The 20623-nt window shown below is 28.3% G+C and overlaps 2 protein-coding genes and 1 long non-coding RNA gene across 3 annotated transcripts; all 3 read right to left on the reverse strand.

Moving 5' to 3' along the window:
* Positions 1-528: 528 nt before the first annotated feature.
* Positions 529-2388, reverse strand: LOC108472346 (40S ribosomal protein S7). Its single transcript, XM_017773855.2, has 6 exons — positions 2215-2388; positions 1919-2002; positions 1755-1828; positions 1546-1669; positions 1146-1328; positions 529-952 (listed from the first exon to the last, which is right to left on the reverse strand). Exons 1-6 carry the CDS (start codon positions 2371-2373, stop codon positions 833-835), a joined length of 744 nt encoding a protein of 247 aa, XP_017629344.2. The 5' UTR covers positions 2374-2388; the 3' UTR covers positions 529-832.
* Positions 2389-9410: 7022 nt separating this feature from the next.
* Positions 9411-11188, reverse strand: LOC108480275 (transcription factor MYB62-like). The gene is made up of 3 exons (XM_017783208.2): positions 10960-11188; positions 10504-10633; positions 9411-10437 (listed from the first exon to the last, which is right to left on the reverse strand). Exons 1-3 carry the CDS (start codon positions 11099-11101, stop codon positions 9921-9923), a joined length of 789 nt encoding a protein of 262 aa, XP_017638697.1. The 5' UTR covers positions 11102-11188; the 3' UTR covers positions 9411-9920.
* A 5468-nt stretch (positions 11189-16656) lies between these two features.
* Positions 16657-17489, reverse strand: LOC108472287 (uncharacterized). The gene is made up of 2 exons (XR_001869527.2): positions 17302-17489; positions 16657-16982 (listed from the first exon to the last, which is right to left on the reverse strand). It is a non-coding gene; the product is annotated as an uncharacterized LOC108472287 (long non-coding RNA).
* Positions 17490-20623: the final 3134 nt, after the last annotated feature.

The following is a 20623-nucleotide window of genomic DNA, read 5'->3' on the forward strand; positions in this document are numbered from 1 at the left end:
AAATCATTTAAAATATAGTATAAATAATTTAATTTGACAAAAATCTTCTAATTATTAGATAATAATTTAGACCATATCAGATTCATTCGAATCAAAATTACCTTAAATAAACGTAATTTGAAGGTATGAAGTCGGTTTCACGTAAAATACCTACGACTGCTCAATACAATGATACTTGCAAGCAGTTGTCTCAAAATAAATTCAACTCGATTTGATAATAATCAAGCTAAATTCAAGCTAAAGCTATCAATTGAGTTAAATTTAAACTTAATAATATTCAATTTGAACAGCTTATAATCTTATCTAACTTTTTATATTTTTTATATTATTACTCTTAATATGTCATTATCCCTAAACTTAAATATGGAACTCAACTCAAGATCAAATTAGAGCTTGAGTACAAAAATTAGTAATCGAACTTAATTCCATTGAACTTGATTCAAGCTTGAGCTTAAAAATAGATATTCGATTGAGCTCAACCCGAGTATCGAGCTCTGAATTTTAAGTCAAGCTCAACTCAGACTAATCTTGTTTACCTAATCTAATCGTTTTCGATTCATAGTTTCTAGTAAATTCCATTTCCATGTATCTTGTCCCTTTGCTTCAATAACAAAGCTGATGAGAACCAAATTAACAAAACCTTTCTAAAACTCATCTTACACCATCAGAAGCAATACCACATAATCAAAACAAATCCATCCATCATTTCTCTGCTTCCTTAACAACTCCTAAATGTCAAAATTTTAAATACCTCCATAAAAAGCAGTTTCCAGGACAGAAAGGTGTTAAAACACTTAAAATACACACACACACACGCACACAAAATACTTATCTATGCCTCTGTAACTGGGAACTCAAACACAACATCCTTTCCAGCAAGCTTCCGGTAAACCGCAGAAAACGTCTCGAGCTTATACTCAGTGTTGTTCCTTTCTTTTGGGTCCAAAAAGACCTGCCAAAAAGGCAAAGATTGTATGAAAAATGCCCTTTGAAAAAAGCAATTGATGTATGAACTAGGAAAGATGACTACAATCATAACAAGCCTCCTAATATACGTTTAGTTTTTCAACATCACATTGCTTTTTCATCAACACTTAGAAACCTAATTCTAGTATTACTAAGTAGTATGACATTGGAGGTTCTACCTTCATTATCTTTGATCCATCGATTCTATATCTAGTACGCTTTCCAACAATCTCGGCAGGTAAGACGATATCTTCTAGCATTGCCTCATGTACAGCGGTCAATGTGCGGCTACGCGGCCTCTGAACAGCAGAACCTTTCTTTGGAGGCCTCAGTATCCTCCGAGTGGCAATGAGAATCACATCCTATCATATATGGATAAACTACATTAAAGCTTAACACCAAGAGCATGTACTTATCAATCAAACCACTTGATAATCAATAAATCACCACCACAAGTACAAACTGAAATTTATGTAACACAGTAAAACCATTGAGCTAAATTGTTATTGAACTTGGAACAAAACCTCGATCCCTCAATGTAGAAAGGAGGAAGGAATATCTTATTAGTCTTTATCATACCTTGCCACTGAACTTCTTTTCAAGTTCCCTCACAAGCTTAACATGAACCTTGCGAAAAGCTTTCCTTAATCTGTAGGGAACATGGATAACAACAGCTTTCCGGCTCCCGGAAACATCAATTTGGCTGCAAGTGAACAGATTTGTATCAATCATATAATGGAAAATACATATGTGACATTATTAAGAATCCCAGTGAATCATTTTCTTACACTGCTGAATTAATGTAGAGATCTTTGAGGTCACTTTTCAGGTCCTGGTTGGTATTCTCCAAATCGAAGAATGCCTGTTACAAAGAAGCATAATGAAATCATAACCAGAATTTCTATCAACTTTCCAAGTGCAACAAACAAACAACCAAAGAGCGTTTTAAAACCTGGGCAACCGACTCCTCAAATTCAGTTGGTTCAACATCCTTATCCTTGTGGATCTTCTTCATTGATGTATACATCTTCAAGATCTGCAAAAGAATGTCATTACAAATTGGCTATCACAATTGTTGAACCAATAGTTTATACTTGATGAGACAGAGTAATCAGAGAGCGTATAGATGAAACAAAGTAACATGCAGTAGGAGCGAAAACAGAGAATCAAATCTAGCAGAGTGAAGCAGATAACTCAAAATCTAATGTCTCAAGTAGAAATCAATCTTCAAGTTAAGTTTAAAGTTACCTTATTTGAATTACTGGCTGGCCTGCTCAGGGACCGGAGAAGGGGAGAAGGAGAAGAAGAGAAAGAAAGGGCTGCTGAGAGGCTTGTTTGACGGCGGGGCTGTGTAAAGAGACTGCACAGTGGGTCGTTAAATTTTTGAAAACCTAATTTTATTTGCATAATAAAACATTTTAATTTGACAAAAAAAAATAGAACTTAAATTTGTGTAATTTAGAGAGTTAATTGTAACAAACATCCCCAAACTATGAGCTCATTCTAAATTGATCCTTAAACTTTAAATCACTCTAATTACATCCCTAAACTATCAAGGTTATATCAATTAGACCTTTACATTACTAACATTATTAATTTAACTGTTAAATGACAAGTCGATCTTATATGATATAATTTAAAATGAAAATTTTAAAAAAATGAATATTGTAAAAATAGATGTTTTTGAAAATTTAGTTATGAGGTTTTAAAACTTTAATAGAAACTTTGTCGTTCACCCTTTCTCTTTTCTTTTTCTTTTTCCAGTTATACTTTATTTTTAAATTTTACTTTTGAAAATTATGCGAAAATGTTATATTTTTCTTTAAAGTTATCATTTTAAATTTAGTTACGTAAGATTTGAAGTATCATGTAATGATTAAATTAACAGTTTAATAACAAAATTAAGGATCTAATTGATATAACATTAATAATTTGAGAATGTAATTAAAATATTTTGAAATTTAAGAATCAATTTAAGAATAATGATTTGAAGATGTCTTGTGCGATTAACTCTAATTTTTAATGTAGATGTTGTTGGTGTTTATATTTTGATTTGTATTTGTTATTTTATGTGTTATTCAGTAATAATGAGAAACAGTTTATACTTTTATATTTTTTATTGTATAACATTTATTTATTTTTTACAGTTGTATAATATAAAAGTAAATAATTTATTGTACAAAAGGTTAAATTTTGTGATTAATCCTCAAGTAAATCAAGTATAAAACATGCAAGTACACGATCATTAACAAAATATATCAAAAGTTCATTAGTCAAGCAAAAATATAAACTATAAACCATGCACTCATCAAATAAATTCACTTTCAAAATCTAAAGAAATGCTCAATATATCAAATATATCAAAAATATTAAGATATACAAAAAACATACCCAACATACTCAATATATCAAATATATTGAAAATACCAAGATATACAGAAAAATACCGAACATACTCAATTTAGCAAATATATCAAAACGGTAAAGAAATGTACTCAAGACATGAAAGTTCCCTAATGACCTAGAGACATGCCCAAAACTAATTCAAAGAAAGGAATTACAAAACATCAATGGATATAGCTAAGACTCGAGAGGTCGAATGTTGCAATTGACTAACCACTACTTGAATTCACTTCTAAGACTTAGGCACGAAACAAACAATCCACACATTAAGTATTATAAAGCTTAGTGGTACTAATAACCAATCTCCTAATATAAAATCATTAAGCAATAGTGAATGCTACCACAATAATAAATAAGTGATTAGACACATTTCCTAGGTTCGTTATAACATCAATCATTACCCTTTTTTTATAATTCTAAGTACACAATTCAAAACAATTGACATGTTCAAAACATATATCGCGAAATCTCGATATTACATTTCTCTTTTCCATACATTATAGCAATCATCAAATTCATTTAACAAACATCATTGTCATAATAATTATCATTAAATTAAGCCTCTTTAACCAATTATGAATCAAGAATGGATACTTGAATTAATCCCCAAACACTCCACAAAATGCGCACAAACACCAAGAGGCATAAATGTACTAATCTGTGTAAAAACATGACTTCCCCTAACACTTCAAAAATGTACACAAGTGTCAAATGTAAGCGCACACAAGCACCAAATCTTCATTCATCACAAAACAAATCCTATAGCATGCAGACTATACCTGAACCATTTCTAGATTGTTTAATAGGATGTTTAACAATGAAACATATTATCAGAGCAACAAAGATGTCATCATGATTATATCTCATTAAATTTTAGTCACTTAATTATTGCATCAATTCCAATACAAAACAAGCTCATGTTTTTTTTCCTAAAACCATCTCAACTCACAATAAACACGTATATGACATAGAATAGATTATGCATTAATAACACATATAATAAAAAACTCATCACCAATAAAATGATGCTAAATTACTTAATTGAATCTATATTAGAAAATTAAGTCAAGTTAACACAAGCTAAAATCATCACATTTTAGTTATCTTCTTCTTCTCCATAGTCTTGGAGGATTCAATCACTTTTTTTGCTACAATAGTCAATCGAAATAATGAAATAAAGTTAAAAAAACATAATCAAGAATTAAAATCACTTATAACTATCAATGAGATGCAATTTAATATAGTGAGAATTTTACTGCTTCTAACTCAAACTCAAGAGAATGCTAAACTAATCCATTCAAACTTGAAAATTTTTAAAATTAAAATTAAAAATTCTTAAATACTCAAAATCCACCAACAATACTAGTTCTTACATACACTCTCTCTAGAACAACTTAAGCACAACAATGAAATCTCAATATAACTCCATTAAAATTAAGAACAAACCTTTATTTCTGCCTTCCCATTCCACTCTAAACATAAAACTAAAAAGAATCTAACTCAAGAATATCATAAAAACATTAAATCAAATCTTTCTCATACTATTTTGAAAATTGCTAAAAATTGGGAAAAAATGGAGAAAAATCAAATATCATCTTTTATTGTTTAGAAATCATAGATTAGGATTAGAAAACATGTCACCTTGCTGGAAAATATTGAACAAAGAAATCAAAAAATGCTGAAATTCTTATTTATGAAATCTTGTAATGAAAGGATTTAATGAAAAGTGAACTTACCAAATAAAAGTTGATTGAAAGAAAATCAAACTTGAGAGAATTTTAGAAATAATATTTGGAAAACTACTCTTGCAAAAATGTACTCAACCATTCTCTCTAACAACTAATTCAAAATGTGATTTTTTTTTTCTATGAGGAGCTTAGGTTATTGACTAGTTAAAGACCTCCCCTCTTCTAATTGCTATTTTCTAGTTTTCTCACATTAACCTCACTAATATTACCAACCTTACAATTTAGTCTATAGGCCTTAATCTCCTTTTTACAAATTCTCACTAATTTAATAATTTTAATCCATAATCATTTACTAATTCATTATCGTGCCTATTATGAGAAACCTCTTAATTTAACTTCTCGGAGCAACTTAGTTTAAGAAATCCAACCTAAAATTGAACTTCCAATACACTTGATAGATTTTTTTTAGTCATACAATAGTTCAAAAATAAGGTCGCATTGATTGGGATGTTTACAAAGATCATCCCATTTCACAAGATGAATTCTTTGTTTTTTTCTCAGTGTATCCCTATACAAAATGAAAGATGATTTTCTTCATCTCAAGGCATATATCTTTAGTAAGGACTATAGATTGCATCACGTAACTAGAAACGCCGCCAAGACTACTCTGGTAAACGTTATTTTGTCTACTAAAAAGAGAGTTTTCGCCTTCCAACATGTCAACTTCTGTCTCATGCTTTGAACAAGATGTTGACATGTATCCTTCGTGACATATTGGTGTAATAAAAGAACCCTTAGACACTTTCCCAAATCATCAACATGAAAAATTTTAAGACCACAACTGAGAGATCCTTTTAGAGATAAGGGGCACATTATTGGAGAAGAAAATGTGCATCTTTAGTGCACTAATCCAATGTTTAGAACTGCCACAAAAATCATTCAGCACTCTCTTAATAGCAGAAGATTCAATAAATAAAACTAAATCATCAACAAAGAATAGATGAGATAAGCTAAGATCATCCTTGGCAAGTTCTATAGGCTTTCACGCCCCATTTTGCACCTCTACATTGATACATTGAGCCAAATATTCCATACAAAGAACAAATAGACAAGGTGAGAGAGGGTACTTTTTAAAAAAAATTTAAATCATATTGTTTAATGTATATTTTCATATTATTATCATTATTTTATTTTGTTGGATTGATTTCTTAAATAGATAGTACCAAGTTTGTTTTTCAAAATAAAAAAAAATTCAATATTTTCAAACAAGTCAGGTACTTACTATTTAATCATTAACATTTTATTTTTATTTTTATTTTTAAATAATAAATAAAATATTTCAAAATACGTGGATGCTATTTAATTATTAATATAGTATTAATTTCTTCATATCTGAATACTAAATTAACTTGTAAATAAGTTTGATCGACTCTTAAATACGATTTTTTTTCAAAAATAAAGTTTTTGGAAAAGTAATTCTGAGAAAGTATTTTTTTTAAATATTATTTAACCTCGCCATCCATGTCCGTTGAGGTGTTTAAGAACAATTTAGCCTAGACTCCGATGCATAGGGGAGGTGAGGTGCATTTATTTCTAGACTTTCTCAACTTTTAGAATCAATTTTGTCAACTGAACCTTGCCACTTTTTTCACTAATTTTGGTCTTATCATCCACCCAAAGTAAGTGATTGAAGCTTTAGTGCCCGAGGTGTTTTAATTTTATCTAAATTTTTATTTCATAATAATATACACATATTATTCATTATTCATTACTATTATATTGTTAATGATTTGCATGTTAAGCAAATGGTATAAGGAGACATGGCTCATTGATTATCCATGAGAAAATAGCATAAGAAAAGAGTTTTGTATGCGAAAGACAATCAATAATCTAAACATGTTAAAGTAAATGGTACAAAAAATAATGACTTATTGATTACCGGCATAACAAAGGAGTTTTTGTGGGGAAAAGATACTATAGTTGGTAATCTTAACATAATCATTTTTAGTGGGATTATGAGGAGCAAGTAACTCATGTAAGAACTATTAGGTCACTTAAAGTCTTTACAAGAAGATAGCTTGTCTTAGTTATCGGATCGTTATGAGCTTAGCCTCGAATTAGTCTCAGGCTTGGATCTTTTTGGGTTTGGATCATTATTGGCTTAGATTGGCATGGTGGGCTTTTGGATTCGGCCCTAGTTTGCTAGCTCTACATTATGCTTTTAACTTTTGGACAAAAAAATATAAATAATAATTGTTATCCTCAAAATACATCAAGAATTGGGTGAATTGGTGTTAAAAAAACTAAAGGAAAAAAATAGCTCAAAAACTTTGCAAAATGATATTAGGGTGATTTGTCCTCAATTGTCTATTTTCACTACCTTAGCATCCCTCAACTAAGGATTTTTCTTAATTCACTAATTGATACCTTACAAGAATAAAGTAAAACTTTTACAAACTTTATCTTTTAATTTGGTTATATAGCACCACAATTCCCTTCAAGGTTTTCTACTCAAAACCTTATTTAAACTCTCAAATAAGATAAATAAGAATATGAAACAAATGAAACCTCTCAATGGTGAATATACAAAGTTTAAGAACTCACAAATACAATTAAGCACTTGCATAATGAATAACAAATGAACCCAACAAGTATTTTTGAAAGAAAGATGAGAATAACAAATGAGGGATTGGATTTTTTGCTCTTTGATCTTTATAAGATTGTTTCTTATCGTCATTAAAGTGTTTTCAGACCTTATTTATATACTCTCATTGATTTGTAGCTGTTCGAAGCTGTTAGAAGGAGTTCAACAGTTGAAAGCATTAAATCTACTCATTAATGATAGCCTGCAAACATAGGTATTAGTATCTAAAAAGATATTATTGATACCTAGCATAAAAATAACCATTGGAATTGTCTAGGTATTAATACCTCCAAGGTAAGTACCGACCTCATGGGTAGGTATAAACACCTAATTGCCCCCTCTTTTAAAATATTGGCTACCAATTCTCAATGTATTGATACCTTAAGGTAAGGTATCAATACTTTACCCTTTCAGAAAATATTTTTATTAATGAGTTGCAATGTATCGATAAATTAGTCTTGGGTATTGGTGAACAAAAATCTTTTGCTCCCACCCTATGCCGAATTCGTGCCCCTTCCATTATGTTAAGCAACACACTATTTTTTTTTCTTTTTTTAAAATTTTTTTGCAACTCATTTTTTTTATTTTAGGACTAAAATTGGTAAAAAGAATAAGATTAAAAATGCAATAATAAATAAAATTAAATCAATTCATTATTTTTAATTATAAAATAAAAAATAATCAAATATTGATATTGAGTTTTGACAAGATAGTTCTTGAATTAAATTTACAACATTAAACTAAGAGTAATTATTTGATACACAACTTGTAAAGTTTTTAGACTCATGGTTAAAAATATGACAAGTGTCTCATTTGATTATATATTAATTTTTACTATACCCAATAGAACACATGTCATATCCGTAACCCACTTGTAGAGTTTTAAAAATCCATAAACTCATTCTAGAATGGTTTTCCTTAAACTAAATAATTAAACTAAATTGAATTAAATTGCAACATTAAACCACATGTAATTATGTATTTGCCAAGGATAAATCTTATCGATTCTTCATCTGCTATGCTTTGTATTAATTGGATTTTGTTTTATAGTTGTTTGAATTTATATTTATAATTGTATTGTAATGTATTTATTACATAATAAAAGCTTTGAAAAAGTTATTGTCAAAATTCATGTATAATTGACTAATTGAGTGTGGTTTAATTTTTTTTATTTTTTATGAATTTTGAAGGGTCTTGGGATGGAGTACTCAAAAATATTTTTGAATGTTGAAGGTATTTTAAATATTTGTTTTTATTGAAAAATTGTTTTGAGTTTTTCAACATTTGAATTTTTTAAAGATTACAAAATTAATTTTCATTACTTTGATTAAAGGAATGAAAAAAAATCAAAACTAACTAACATAACAAGATTAAACTTGGTATTCTCAAGGATGAAATATTGTTTAAATGGGTAAAATATTATATGAATGAACAAAATTGTCTCTCATTTAAATCGTGTCATTAAATGTTTATTTTGGAGTTTTATCGTAAGACATGATGATAAATGTAGTACTACAACTTTATATTTTAATTCAATTTATCTCTAGCTATTATTTTATTTAGAGCAAATTGACCCATAACCCTTCATTACTAATGTAACATTATTATTATTTTATTTTATATGACATACCAATAAATGATTTTAAAAATATAAAAATCATAAATAAAAGATATTAATTCTCAAAATTATGAAATAAAGCTCTGAAAAATTTATAATCAAAATACATACTAGTCATTTAACTCCATTAAAGTTATTGTTTTAGTACATATATATTCTTTCCTATTCCTATTTTTTGAAGAAATGCATATATCTAACCAATGATACATAAAAAAGAATACCTCAAACGATTGGCTATACATGTACTCATGAATCTCACATTGATCTAGATTCATCTTTTCCTTGGAGAAACCAGAAAATAGAGAAAATATGTGAGTTCACTAAGAAAAACAATATGAAACAGCATGATACAACCAAGATCTTAAGCAAAGATGGTAAGCAACAAGGTCGGTTATGTGATTATCAAGCCAATGGGATTGTTAGAGAGAAATGAAACAAATATGAAGGTATTGTTGAAAAGCAATGAAAATATGAGGTAGACTAGTATTTTTTATGCTGAGAAGTTTGGGACCAAAATGCAAAATAGATACTTTTAGCTGCTGAAAAATTATATATAAAAAAAACATGGCAGGGTTCCCCTTCAATGCAAGTCCCTAAGTTTTCATAGTTCCCCCATGCTCCATAGACCATCTGCAAAGCCATCATTAACACAAGTATAATCTTGCTTGTGGCCGTCGCCATCCAGGTATGGTAAATCCTCAAATGCTGATGTGGATGCCAAGTTGTAATAGCAACCGTTTTTATCAATATTGTCATCATGGTAGCAATACTTTGCAAGTGTGTAGTCATCATTGCTACTAATGATGCTAAAAGGACTTGTTTGAGACTCTGCAACTTGGGATATGGTTGACATGATATCCGTAGATCCTGAAATCTGCTCCTGTACTGGCACTTGTTCCATTGTCATTAATTCTTGATCATGCTGAGAAGTTTGGTTTAGTGATTCCATTTTTGGAAGCAGTCTTGGCATCCAATTACAACATCGAATAACATGTTGAAATGGTGTGCTATTAGCATCAATCTTTAGATGACGTGCTTGTTTATGAACACGGGTTCTCCAGTAGTTTTTTATCTCATTGTCTGTTCTTCCTGGTAAATATTTTGCAATCTTTGACCACCTACAAATCAATATCATATAATGTCAACTAAATAGCAGAATGGGAAATGGTAAAAGAAGTTATTACCTGTTACCCCACTTGGAATGGAGTTGAAGAATCAAACACTCTTCTTGTGGAGTAAGGTTTCCATGCTTAACATCTGGTTTCAGATAATTTAGCCATCTCAGCCTGCAACTCTTTCCAGTTCTCCTCAACCCTATCCCACAAAACCAGCAATTTCTTATTAAGACACACACATATATAGTTCAACTTAGTAGATTTTATTTTCATCTGACAGGTGAATGGTGATTTTGTGTTTTAAGTTTCTTTTTTTCTTTTTTTTTTTTTTGTCCTAATCAGTTATCCATGAAAGCAGTGATTAACCCGTCGTTGTGGTTATAGATGCTTTTTAAAGGGGTTAATGGCTAACAATTAAATGTACTCAATTATCATGAGTAAGAATCGAAACCACAACCCTATTATTAAAGGATAAGATAAGTAATCACTACAATACACCTTATGATGATTCCAAGTTTAATTTACCTGCTCGTTTTGCGAGCAAATTCCAGTGGCCTTCGCCATGGCGAGCAATATAATGAATTAGGAGAGAGTCTTCCTCAGCAGACCAAGTTCCTCTTCTAAGCTGCTCAGCATCGCCTTTACTAGAATTTGTATAGGATAACATGACTCTATCTGACAAAATATAATATTTGCTGAAGAACTTTTGGGTCTGAATCTACAAGTCACGGCCGAGGGAAAGATTTAATATATATATACTCAGTGAACAACTTTTTGAGAAGTACACGTGCAGACACAAATTTGATGCATTGAATTTACTCAACTGCTTTAGGAATGGTCAAATTTTCTCCAGTTTACTTATTGAAATGAAAGTCGGTGGTCTTACGGGAAATGGGTTTGATTCAGTCCCTATTTGTGTTTTTGGTTTCAGTGTTTTTGTCAGTAGATACTTCAAATATGCTAAAGCATGAAACGTGCTTTGACTGAACAAAGTATATGTATTATGCCAGCAGCATATATAGAGGAAGACGTGGGAAATTGGTGTTGAAGAATATTGAGGCTATATAAGGAAGTCAAAAGCACGATCTGTTCTTGGTTGCCAAACACACACAAAAGTGTCATTTCCATGTGGTTCCAGTTACTGTAGAATGCCAGCAATATGAATTGGAGATAAAAGAATTTACAATGCTTTAGTAGTGCATAAGCAGCTAATTTTGACTATAAATATGACTTGTTTGTCGCCACATTATGTGGCGCTGCATCTTCTCCCGATTGAAATTGTTGTGCAGGAATCAGGATGGTGGTGATCAAGGTCAAAGGTTTCATTGATTTTCATATTTGGATGGGATTCTTCAATGGTTTTTAAAACAGAACCATGGAACCGATCAGAATATCCCAGTTTCGGTTTCAATGGTTTTAGGTTTGGTTTTAATTAAATAAATTTTTTAAAATTTTATAAAACTTTTTTAAAAAATAAAAATTTATTAAAAATAGAAAAAATGGATCAACCGATTCAACATGTTCCGAGTGCTTCACTCAAAATTCAGTTCAAACTTTTGTCCAGACTAGTATTATCGATCGGTTCTCAGTCCAATCAATCCGATCAATCAATTCTCAATCTAATTGACTTGACCGATCATTTTGGTCCAATTCCAACAACTATCCAATTTAGATTTTTTTATTTTTTTTTTAGATTTGGATTATTTCAAATTTGGATCCATTTTAATTGAAATGGATTTTCATATAAAATATAATAATTAAATCGAATTTTTGAATGGTTAAAAATTGAATGGATCCATATAAAAATATAATAATTATTACATCAACTTTAATTTGGATCCATTTTGAATTTCTTCTCGATGTTTATCAACTACTTTCTTAGTGTTGACGCAGTGGACACTGGTTCAAGCACCAGTTATGACACTCTTTCACCTTCATTAGTAGCACCCTTCTGAATGGATTCATCATTAATAATAACATTAATAGACTCTATTATCTTTTGAGTTTGTTTGTTATATACTTGAAACGTCTTACTTGAACTTGAGAACTCCTCATTCTCAAATTTTCGACTATGATCGCTTTTGGTTTTTACAAGTGTGTCATTGGTGCTTCTGTTCTCATTTATCTGTCTTCTACATAGCTTCTTGAATTCTCAAAAAGCATCTGATTTTTCATTGAGAAACCTTACCCAGGTAAGTCTACAATAATCATCAACACATACAAGAATGTATCTATTACCACCAATACTCTCAATTAGCATTGGTCCAGTCAGAACCATTGCAGCAACTCTAGTAAAGTAGTTTGCACCAATTGTAACCGCTTGTGGGACTCCCTATGTTGCTTTCCTTTGAGATAGTTTCCACAAACTTTAACTTTAGGCATTGCTCCCCTAACTCAGGCATTCTTCTTATTGCTTCATATTTGACCAAACAGTTGAGCTTTGTAGTGAATTTGTCCAAGCTTTTCATGCCACAACTCAAGTTTAGAGATACCAACTTTACTGCGCCGAGATGGCTAAATCACCCTGTAGCAATTGTCTAATGTTCTTGCTCATTTCATGACACTATCACCCAATTTAGTGGTCACAAACACTTGTTTTTGGTGAAGCTGACATACATTTTCTGATCACATAATTGACTAATACTGATTAAATTTTCCTTGACTCCATCAACAAGAAAAACATTTTTCAATTCAGATAAACCAGGGACATTAAGAATTCCTTTGCCAAGAATTCTTCCTTTCTTGCCATCACCAAGTGTTACATGAACTCCATGGTTTTCATCAAAGTCAGAAAGACAAGTAGCATTCCTAGTCATGTGACACAAACATCCACAATCGAACTACAATATATGATATACAATAGTCTTTAAGGAATGATGAGCAACAAGCAAACATTTTTTATCCTTCTTCCCCTAGACAAGATTTTGCTTCTTTCTTTGTGCAGTGCTTGGACAAGTGGGCACTGGGGTTGAAACTACTCGCTTCCATCTCAAGTCATGCAACATTTTAAAACATCTTGGCCTGATATGGCCTGGAGTACCACAATAATGACAAATGATTTTAGGTTTAAAGTATACCTTCCTATCAACATTGATGATCGTAGGCTTCTTCGAGCTTTCACCGTGATTTTCATTTGTAGCTCTAACAACGGCCGTAAGACCTTCAGTAATAGTTTTACCTTTTTCCTCAACATACCCTAGTGTAAGAAAATATAATATTAATATCATATGTAGTATTAATATGTCAATAACAATAATAATGTAATACAATGCAGTAGCAATAACACAACAGAATACTTATAATCGGATAGAGTTGAAAATAAGAATAAGAATTTTGTTAAGACCTACATGAATAGTTTCCTTAGACAGATTTGACCTCTCTTCGGTACTTTGAGTAACGTGGGACGTCTATCTCCCAGAATACAATAATAAACATTCACAGTAGTAGCACAATAACAGTGATTGATCAAACACAATCTTGTCTTTCTCAATCACCAAAAAGAATGAATTTAGAAGGAATTTTTTATATTGATGGTTTTTGATGATGTGTTTTGAAAGCCTCTTAACTTGGCTTTATATAGAGAAGAGGAAATGAATGAAGAGATTTAGACCGATTCATGAAGAGTTTTGTTGAAAAGTTAATAGATATAAGTGAACAGACACAATAAACGAAAAGATTAATATTAAACCAAAAGCAATGAATTTGTTCACCAAGAGATACAATTGTTCATCAAGAGACATAATTATTGTTTAATTTGAGTATCAATTTATCATTTATCACTCAACAATTTTGAACATATTATATAGAATATAAATCTATAATTTATTATTCAAACCTTCAATTTTATCAATAAAATAATATGCCTCAAAGTTCCAAAATATTCATTATTTTCCAACACCCAGTCCTCTTTTTCCAGGGGTCCTTCTTCCTACAGCTAAAATTTCATCTAGTTTTCCACTGCTAGAATTGAATTTCTCTAGCATCTACTTTGTTGACTCAATCTCCATCTGAGTTTTCTCTAGATTTGCTTTCTCAATAGCAAGTTGAAACTCCTTTGCTTCCGCTTTTTTGATCAGCTTCGAGTTTTCTTTTTCTAACTAGTTGTTCTCAATGATTAGTCTAGAGTTTACATAACACACCATTTCTCACTTGTCAAGCATTGTTTTGTAAGTCTTCTAGAACTGAACGCTTGAGTTAACTTCAAATGCTTCATTATTGTCACTTTCGAACTAAAATTAAGGCTTCATTTAAAAAAAACTTTCGAAAAATAATTTTTGAAAAATAGATTTATTTTTTAGAAAAATTAAATTTTCTAATGTCTGGATGATTCTGCGTAAAATACTTTTTGTTATTTGATAAATTTTCCTGAAATCATTTTCTAAAAATTACTCTTAGTAAAACAAACACGACATAAATATATTTCTTGCAAAATATTATAGTAAATTTCTTTTGACAATCGAAATTTATTTTATAATAATATAATATTGGGTAACAATTAATGACATCTATAAACTTAATAATAAATAATACTTAATTAAAACTTAATAATATTACATATATTACATATATGAGAGTGAATATTAACACATTAAAATTAGAAGGGATAAATGAAACTAAGAATGATTTAAAGAAATACTTATATTTATATAATTAAAATACTCATATTTTATTAGGTTAAAATATGTCATAAGTCATCATACATTTTGAAAATTTAGAATTTTGTCCCTATACTTTTATTTTTAGGAATTTAGTCAAACTTTTAGATTTTAAATTTATGTCCAACTTACAACGTATTTTTAGATACATGACTACTAGGTTAGATTTTTTTTAAAATGACACACCAACAATTTTAAAAAAAGTTTTAATAGTGTTAATAATTTGACTGAATTTTGAAATTTGAAAAGTAAAGGGACTAAATTCTGAAAATAGAAATACATTGACTAATTCCAAATTTATGAAGAGTACATAAATTTATTTATATATTTTAATCTTATACTATAAAACATTTATTATTAATATATTTATAATTGTAATATATATTTATTATTATAATATTAATATAAATATTTTGCAATAATATATGAAGAATATTATTTAAACTTCAAAATTATTATTTTAAATTTTATTATAAAATAAAAGTTTTAATAATAAATTATTTAATAAAATAGTAAATTATATTAATTATATTAATAATTTATTATATTATTAAATATAAATAATTAAATATGTATGTTTATTAATATTAAAATTATAATATTTAATATTAATATTTTAAATATTTAAAATTAAAATTAAACAAATTATTAATATAATAATATTAGATTGGATTCAAGTTAATTTTTATATAAAAATAAAACTACTTATAAATGAGCTCTTTTTCTAAAAATGACTTATTTTTCGTTGTGTAGTAAATTATTTTCTGTTAACCAAACTGTTTTTCATAAAAAAATACAGAAAAATGCAAAAAAATATTTTTCATTAAACAAACTCACCCTAAATTGAGTTATGCTCTAGTTACTTTTAATCTAAACCCAACCTAATTTTAATTCTAACCAACTACTTGAATATTATTAATAAGTGTTGAACGTAACGACAAAATGCATTGCATTCTAAAAAAAAACATAATAAAAGTATATTATTAAAAGAATAATCACAAAGGTTGATAATAATAATAATAATAAATTACTAAAAATTTAAAGGAAATATCTAATTATTGAATGTGTCTTACAAATCTAACCCATACTATTTAAGCCCAAAATTGAAGTTCAAGGCACTCCAACTAAGTCAGTCCATCAATTTGTAAGCCTAGCAGACAAATGATAAAGTAGTCTTAATTTTGATACTTAAAATTGGGTATACTTAGGAATTTTGCTGAAGGTAAAATGTAGATTTCAGAGGAAAGTTGTACCAAGTCTCTCAGTTAGAATTTGTAAAGGTAGGATTTAAGATATAAAAATTTAATTTAAGTAATTTAAAATAATTAATATTTTAATTATATAAATATAAAAAAATTATTTTTAATTTTTAAATATGATACCATACTTTTTACTTTAAAATTTCAAATGAAATTGATTACGTATATTTTTAATTTTTATTTTTATATATAGTTTTTAAATTTGAATTTTTAATATATGTTCATTATTTAGGATAATTAAAATTAATAGTTAGTAATTGTAATAGGCCCAATTTGCCCGGCCCATTATAAACCAAAAATAATAAATATAAAAAACAAAAGAAAATAAATGGCCTAAAATTAGTCAAAGTCCAAGTTCTTTTACAAATAATAAAATAACCTAATTAACCCAAATAAATCACCAAACCCAATAAATAATGGCCCAAAACATTAACCCAAAATCCTATTACACCCAAAACCCCTAATTTAGTCCCTGACCCAATTCCTAAATGGCCCAAGGAGCCCAATAATGTGAAAGCACCAGAAACCCTAGGGGTTTCTGGAAGACGCTAGAGCAGCAGCAGATTGATTCCACGAGTGATTCCCACGCACGGCTTCCACGAGCGGATTCCTCCGTACTGCCGTTTCTCCACACCTGCAAATTGAACACATGAGAAGGAGCAAATAACAGGAATAGGCCAGCAAATGACAGCAAAAATTAGAGTTTTTTTCTATTTTATTTATTTTATTTATTCAGTAAATCGGTCATAAAAAGGTCAAAAAAATCAGTGTAAAGTGATTTACGAAAAGATTGAATACGAAATCAAAAAAGAGAAAATTCCACAAAAATTAGAAGGTGATAGTTTACTTTATTTTTTGGTTTTAAATCTCTATTTTCAGTTTTTTCCTTTTTTCCGTCTTTGAAATACTTTTCTTGTATGCGAATAAATAAAAAAGAAAAGAGAGAGGAATACCAAAGTGGATTCACTCTTCCCTCGTCAGAAACTCTCCCTCTATCGTCAGAGTTGGCCTTTGGGGGGAGAGTAAAGGTCCTCCGATCTTCTAGCAGAGGCGCGGTTGAAACCCTAGAAATGAGGGTTAAAAGAATAGGGAATTAGGAGTTAATTTCGGCAAAAAATGGCAGACTGCCATTTAATTTTTCTTTGATTTTGACCACAAAGCGAAACGACGCCGTTTAGGGAGGGGATCCGCGCGTCAACCCGCTCCCCAACTCGGATCCGCGTTTTTGTGCGTCAAATGGAATATTTACGAAACTAGTCCTCCTATTTTTCACGTTATTTTTAATTGATCCTTATTCGCATTTATTTTGTTTTAAATTTTTCCTAGAATTTGCGTGACACTTCAATTTGGCCCGCACCTAAACGTTGTGCTGTGAGGTCTGGAATATTTTCAGTTCTGACCCCTGCATATTCAAGCGCGTTGCGCTTTAGTCTTTTACGATTTCAATGGTTTAATTTATTAATTATCCCTTTTAATTTAATTTTATTTTAACTGAGTTTTTCTATTTTTATAAATTCATAATTATTTTTAAAAAGATCCACTTAACCTTCATTTTTAATTCTTGTTTATTTATTTTTATAGTTTGAGCTACTTCAATAATTTTATTTTGTTTTTTAAATCATTATTGTAAAGTCAGTATAACATGCTCTTTTAATATTTTGTATAATATTTCATATAAATTTTCTTATGTATTGTTATATATAAGTAGTTCAAAGTAAAATTAATTTTATTCTATATACATTATTAATTTTATATTATTTTATACATGTGATTTCTTTTAAGCCTATCCTTATGTTTTGTTATATATGTTTTTTTTTTAAAGAAAATCCACATATTTTATGTATTATTTAAACAATTATTATTCACATACTTGATGCATATATTTGATCATTTTATTTTAAATATATAATTTTTAAAATAAAAAGAAATCTATTAGTCTATATAATTATGTTGTTAAAATATATTACGATATAGCTTATGATAAAGTTAATTTAATCTTATAATTTATATTTTAGTTCCATGATTTTATATAATTTCTACTTGTATTTCCTTTCAAATTTATTATGTACATAACTTATTCTTTAAAAATACATATATTATTATTTCTTTATTATTTAAGATTCTTTCATGTATATGTAGTTTCATTGTATATTGGTGTATTCTTCTTTCATGTATATTGTTTATTCTCTATTATTACATTATATTTTTATTATATATTGTTTTATTGATTTTATTATTGTATGTACATTAACACCTTTATATATATAGATTCCGTTTTAAAATATTCTTGCATGTTATTAGCTCCAAATGTCTTCTTTCACAATATTTATTTTCATATTCATTTACGTATTCATAGTTTTATTTTATATATATGCATCCTTTCAAACCCAATCATGTGTTGATTCATTTTGTAAGTTTTCATATATTTAATAGTTTTCAAATTATTTTCAAATTGTTTTGTGTACTATGTGTCGCTTAGGTTTTCATGTTATTTCATATATTATTGTTTTATATTGATTATTAGCCTTTTGCACTATTATTTAAATTATGTTAATTTGTTCTTTTGTTTACTTGTATAATATTTCGTATAGTAATCCATGTTTGTAACTTTGATTTTTTTCTATATTGTTGCATCATGATTCAAATTTCAATATTTTGATTGATATTATTTGTTTCGTTGTTATTTCAAGAAAAATAAAAGTGTTTTGAGCAAATTCTCAATTTTTCTTATTATTCAAAAATTCTGAAATAAAGCAATATCCAATATTTGGGAATTCGAGAAATCGTACTCAATCGTGCTGGGTATGATTTTTTTCGGTGAACTAAATATTTAGGATAACCTTTTATAATGTTAGTGTACGAGTTTTTTGAAAGTCAAAAAATCGATCTTATTCTTGAAAGTATAAAGGATAGTATCCAATCGTGCTGGGTATGATTCTGCATATCTATGAAACGAGAGAATTTTGACAGCTAACTTGAACTATTTACACATTTTAAAGAATCATGCTTTGAAAGATCTTTTTTTTTTTCTTAAAATCTTTGATATAAGGATAGCATCGAATCAATTTGGTACCAATTTTTGGGCGTAATGAGGGTGCTCACCCTTCCTCATACGTAACCGGCTCCCGAACCTATTTTTAAATTTTTGTGGACCAGAATTGTTTTAAAATGTTTTATTAGGTGATCCAATCACACCTAAACAAAAGATTGGTGGCGACTCCACATTTTTGTTTTCAAAAGTCGATCCCCATTGCTTTCAAAATAAAAAGGGTTTCGACAGTAATTTTTAAAAAATAATGTGTTTGTTATTTAGGTTATACAAAAATATTTTTAAATTTGAAAGTGTATTTTAGATAAATAAAATGTTAATTTTGAAATTGGTTATATATTTTTAATTTTAAGATACAATGTTTCAATTTTAAATTTGATATATATGTTTTAAATTTTAAAATTAAAATTTTAATATATTTAAAAAATTTAAAGGTTAAATAACTATATAAAATTTTAAACATAATATTTGAAAATGTTGGAAGTTATGTTTATTTTTAAAAATTAATAAATAGATAATTATTTGATAAAAAATTGCCACTAAACTTTTAAAATACATTTTTACATGCAAAATTGTCACCATATTTCGCTTTAATTGATATTTATCATTGTACTTATAAATTAAACGTAAATTTTCCACTTTGCTTTAACTCTATATTAAAGTTTGTTACTTTACATATATTTGATTGAATTTTGTCTCTAAAATTTAATTTTTTATTGAATTTTCTACTCAATTTTAATTTTAAATAACTTAAAAGAATTTAATAATTTTTATATTTTATCTTAATATTTAACATCAATAAGTAAAACAATATAATGTCAAAATTAATAAAGTAAAACAATATAATGTCAAAATTAATAAAAGGGTTATTTTATAAAAATAAATATAGTTTTTACATACATATATATTATTTTTCAAGTAGTTATTTCATTAATTTAAAATTTCTAAGTTAATTTATTAATTTTGATATTTTATAAAATAACTTATTATTAACTATTGAAAGCTTTATTATTAAAATTTGTTTTCAAAATTTTAAAATTAATATCGAGTGATAGAGTTTAACTAAAAAGAAAGTTGGTGGCAAAAATTAATTAAATTTAAAGCTTAATGGTAAAATTCAATAACATAAAAATTTAGTGTCAAATTTACTTATATTAAAAAACAATGGCAAATATCAATAAAAATGAAGCATAGTGGCGAATTTCAATATTTATGAATTTGCACTT

Source organism: Gossypium arboreum, chromosome 7 (assembly GCF_025698485.1).
Source record: "Gossypium arboreum isolate Shixiya-1 chromosome 7, ASM2569848v2, whole genome shotgun sequence".
In the NCBI taxonomy this organism is placed as follows: Eukaryota; Viridiplantae; Streptophyta; class Magnoliopsida; order Malvales; family Malvaceae; genus Gossypium; species Gossypium arboreum.

Bases quoted from the DNA above. Each gene is read 5' to 3' on its own strand.
- LOC108472346 (XM_017773855.2), bottom strand. From the start codon at position 2,373: ATGCAAATAAAATTAGGTTTTCAAAAATTTAACGACCCACTGTGCAGT. The intron at 1,670-1,754 runs GTAAGAAAATGA...GTTCACTTGCAG, and splicing joins CTCTACATTAATTCAGCAGT to CCAAATTGATGTTTCCGGGA. The intron at 953-1,145 runs GTAGAACCTCCA...CCTTTTTGGCAG, and splicing joins ATGGATCAAAGATAATGAAG to GTCTTTTTGGACCCAAAAGA.
- LOC108480275 (XM_017783208.2), bottom strand. From the start codon at position 11,101: ATGTTATCCTATACAAATTCTAGTAAAGGCGATGCTGAGCAGCTTAGA. The intron at 10,634-10,959 runs GTAAATTAAACT...TTTGTGGGATAG, and splicing joins TTTGCTCGCAAAACGAGCAG to GGTTGAGGAGAACTGGAAAG. The intron at 10,438-10,503 runs GTAATAACTTCT...ATTGATTTGTAG, and splicing joins CATTCCAAGTGGGGTAACAG to GTGGTCAAAGATTGCAAAAT.